Consider the following 3,971-nt stretch of genomic DNA (forward strand, 5'->3'; position numbering starts at 1 on the left):
CCTCTCCAAAAAATCTCTCCTGAGTACTTTCTTCGTACGATCGCACATCTTATCACACAGCTATAAACACGAAAGCGCCAGCTGACAACGGGCAAAGTCGGTGAGTCAACACACCACACTCTCCACTCCGGACTCCAGTCAAATCTTTTTCCCTCTCCCTCCTCACGAGAGGGTAGTTTCCGTAATTTTCATCCGTGCTCCTCGAAGTACGATAAAGTAACCTTTATCCACTTGGCCGATTAATCGCCAACCTCGCTAACCTGCGCATCTTCTTCAAACATGAAACGGAACCTCTTGCTATATAAACACTCGGTGCCCTCTACATCTTCGTCAGCCCCTTCAATCTCTCTCTCTCTCTCTCTCTCCTATCTGAAACAAATTCTCTGTCTGTCTGTCTGAAACTCTACTCGAAATCAATGGCAACTTCTCCAATGCTGGACACAGGCTTCGGTGTAGACAAACTCACCTACGAGATCTTCTCCATACTTGAAGCCAAGTTCCTCTTCGGATACGACGACCCCAAGCTTTTAGTCTCTGGTAAACCCGAAAACCCCCTTGACACCCTCACCGGTGACTTAAAGTCTCTCAAAAATGCCGCCGGAAAAGTTAGAATTCTCTCTATCGACGGCGCCGGTGCCACCGACGGCATCCTCGCCGCAAAATCCCTCGCCCACCTCGAGGCTTTCCTCCGGCGGAAATCTGGCAATGCTGATTCTCGAATTGCCGATTACTTTGATGTCGCTGCTGGCTCTGGCGTTGGGGGAATTCTGGCTGCTCTGCTCTTCACTAGGGGAAAAGAAGGGCGCCCGATTTTTTCGGCAGACGAAGCGCTGCAGTTTCTTGTGGAGAATAGGCGGAAATTGAGCCCCTCATCGCCGTCGGGGATTTTCCGGCGTTTATTCTGCCCCTCCAAGGCGGAGAAACTGTTCCGTCGGACGTTCGGGGAATCTACTCTGAAAGACACGCTGAAGCCAGTTTTGATCCCGTGTTTCGACCTCTCAACTCGCGCGCCTTTCTTGTTTTCCCGCGCGGATGCTTTGGAAACGGACGGATACGATTTCAAGATGAGGGAGGTCTGCATTGCCACGTCGGCAGATCCCTCACTGGTCGGAGCTGTGGAGATGAAGTCAATCGATCAGAGAACGAGAATTATGGCCGTTGACGGTGGAATCGCGATGAATAATCCGACGGCCGCGGCGATCACGCACGTGCTGAATAACAAGCAGGAGTTCCCGTTCTGTGACGGGGTGGAGGACTTGTTCGTCGTGTCTCTGGGGAATGGGGAGTCAGATTCCGGTTGCCGGAATGTGACCCCGTCGTCGGCCGAGTTCGTCAGGATCGCCGGAGAGGGAGCTTCCGACATGGTAAGCCAATGCCGACACTCGTTAGTAGCTGTACTTTGTGTTTGCTTTGCATTTTTTAAAATTTTCCGGCGGTTGGTTGATCTACGAAACTACCAAAATGCCCTTGAATAACTGTACATTTTCAATTCAAGGACATTCTTGGAAGTGGTGGGTCATGGTCATAAAAAAAGTTCAAAACTGTAATTAACTCCGATTCCATGGCCTTAATTATCTCTAATCATGTTCTTTTCTCCTTCTGTCTTAACAGGTTGATCAAGCTGTTTCAATGGCGTTCGGTCCCAGCAGAGCAAGCAACTACGTTCGCATTCAGGCGACCGGATTTGACGCCGGAAAGCACCCAAAATCGAGCGACGGAAAACACTTCATGGGCATTGCGGAGAAGATGCTGACACAAAAGAATGTGGAATCGATACTCTTCCGAGGGAAGAAGATCATCGAGAACACAAACTCAGAGAAGCTGGACTGGTGTGCGGGAGAGTTAATAAAGGAACACGAGAGGAGAAAAACCAGTCTCTTCCCCACAGTCATGATCAAGCAAGTATCCCCCAGAACTTCATCCGCCACAGTGTCGACGGAATCTTCATGTTAGAAGCTGCCGGAGGTCGGATCCCTTCTCTTCGCGCTCGCCGCTCACGACAACTGAAGTGTCGGAGTCAGAGCTGAGCGAATTCCATTATATTAAATAGCGTTGAATTTGTATATGAAAATTAGTCCAAGAAATAGGTATTTAGTTAACCTAACAATGTGTAAACAGATATCTATGTATCAAACTATCAATGTATGTATGTAAGCAAGGTACCTAAGTTTTCCGAAATGGAGTCAGCAATGTTGCAAGAGTTTCTACTGATTTGGGGTTGTGATCTTCTGTTGTTTGATTCATAATTTGACTCTACCAACACAAACTACAATAAAGAAGAGAGACTCAGACGGGAGATAAGGGAAAAGGAAAGAAAAGGATTTTTCCCTTTTGGCAATCGGGGTCTTGGGGACCATTATGTGTGCGTGGCTTGATCCCTTGGCATTGCTTTGTGCAGGGATTCCTTCACAGTTAACACTTTTGCTCTCTGAAAGGTAAGTGTAATTATTCATGTTTTTTTTTTCAATTTATCTGGGTAAGTGTATCGAGTTCAAATCAGCCCCACAAGATTGCCCCCCACAATGTCCTACAGCACATGCTTGTGGGACGTTGAATTACTCGGATATGTGATTCCTAGAAAAAATTAATTTTACCGTAGATCTTACATAGGTAAATTGGTGGGAGCCACAATTTCATTGACCTAATTTCTTCTCTTAAAAATCTTATATTTTAAACCTTGGTTGTGGATGTAAAAAGCTTGACTGGGCGGAGCTGCCTATCAAAGGCAAACATTTGTGTGGCAGGGTTGGGCGGCCGGAACTGAGCATGCGGCCTTATGATTGTGATCCATTATGTCAAGCATTTTAGCCATTGAGTTGAATAAAGCTGAAGGAAAGCTTTGCTTCATGGGCTTGTATTGAGGATCTCGCGTGCTGCCATATAATAGGACCACTGGCCACTGCTTTCAGTGCCTTTGCACTCTTATTCTTTACTCCAGATTCAATAATTTTCAGTGGGATCTTGTTCATTACAAACACCACTCGTTTTTCCTTTTTATGCTTGGTGTACTAGTTTTCTCGCTCGTTGCCTCTCAAAATATTACTTGATAAAAACCGAATAGGCTATGCGATCAAGACTGGCTGTTGGGTCCCAATTAGATCAAAATTTGGGCGTCAATCAAGCCTGAATTTGAATTTGACTAGTTGAAAGTGGATCCAACCCAGAATTTGGTTTGTCCGTCAACTTCTGATGGGGATGTCTACATCTTGAGATATCACTATCATTATATATTTATTTATTGCATATGATTCATAATTTAATAAAAGATAGGCTGCCTAAGAGAAGAAAAGTGTCCATATGAACAAATGCTTATTTAAAACAGCTATGGAAGTGTAATTACGAGTTTGGATCTCTATCCATATGTGATCGTAGTCACATATGGGGAACATCTCATGCTTTTACATGTTATTATGCATAGGGAGAGATATTCTCAATGCACGGAGATAAGTGTTTTGTAGGTAGGAAATAGTGAAGGGAATAGGGGAGATTCTCTTGGGGTTCCGGAATCCATTCACATATTCAACATCTCAATTTGATTCGATTTTGATATGAATCAAAATTCACTGCAGGAGGAGACCCGTACGGATAAGGAGAGCAGCTCCACCAAGGATAAGGACTTATCCCAAAGACTTCGGTGGGTAATCTCATCCCGACAACCCCGGAACCCTCATTCGAATAAGACACGGATCTTCGGTTATAAATAGGTAACTCCCGCTCAAGGTAAGAGACTTTTGACTCTTCAAACTCCATACTTTTACTTTGTTTCTGCTCGGACTGACATTATTCTCATCTGCTTGGCCCAACTACCCATCCCTTTCATTACTGACTTGAGAGTCAGAGTGCCTACATGGGGAACAATTCCTCAGGCCTCTGATTCTCTTCCTTGGTTTCATATATTGATTTTAGTGCTTGGCTTCGTCCTTTCACCTCGACTTCACTAGTTGCCAAGACTATCTGACTACAATCTTGAT

The 3,971-nt window shown here is 45.1% G+C and overlaps 1 protein-coding gene across 1 annotated transcript; it reads left to right on the top strand.

Annotated features, from left to right (window-relative positions):
• Positions 1 to 316: 316 nt before the first annotated feature.
• LOC104598322 (patatin-like protein 6) lies at positions 317 to 2,211 on the top strand. The gene is made up of 2 exons (XM_010260343.3): positions 317 to 1,364; positions 1,612 to 2,211. Exons 1-2 carry the CDS (start codon positions 417 to 419, stop codon positions 1,951 to 1,953), a joined length of 1,290 nt encoding a protein of 429 aa, XP_010258645.1. The 5' UTR covers positions 317 to 416; the 3' UTR covers positions 1,954 to 2,211.
• Positions 2,212 to 3,971: the final 1,760 nt, after the last annotated feature.

This window comes from Nelumbo nucifera, chromosome 7, assembly GCF_055504915.1.
Source record: "Nelumbo nucifera cultivar China Antique chromosome 7, China Antique-T2T, whole genome shotgun sequence".
Lineage (NCBI taxonomy): Eukaryota > Viridiplantae > Streptophyta > Magnoliopsida > Proteales > Nelumbonaceae > Nelumbo > Nelumbo nucifera.

What these genes read in the sequence shown, in the direction of transcription:
- LOC104598322 (XM_010260343.3), top strand. Translation starts at nt 417, where the DNA reads ATGGCAACTTCTCCAATGCTGGACACAGGCTTCGGTGTAGACAAACTC. An exon ending in GAGAGGGAGCTTCCGACATG is followed by an intron (nt 1,365 to 1,611) that starts GTAAGCCAATGC and finishes CTGTCTTAACAG; the next exon opens with GTTGATCAAGCTGTTTCAAT.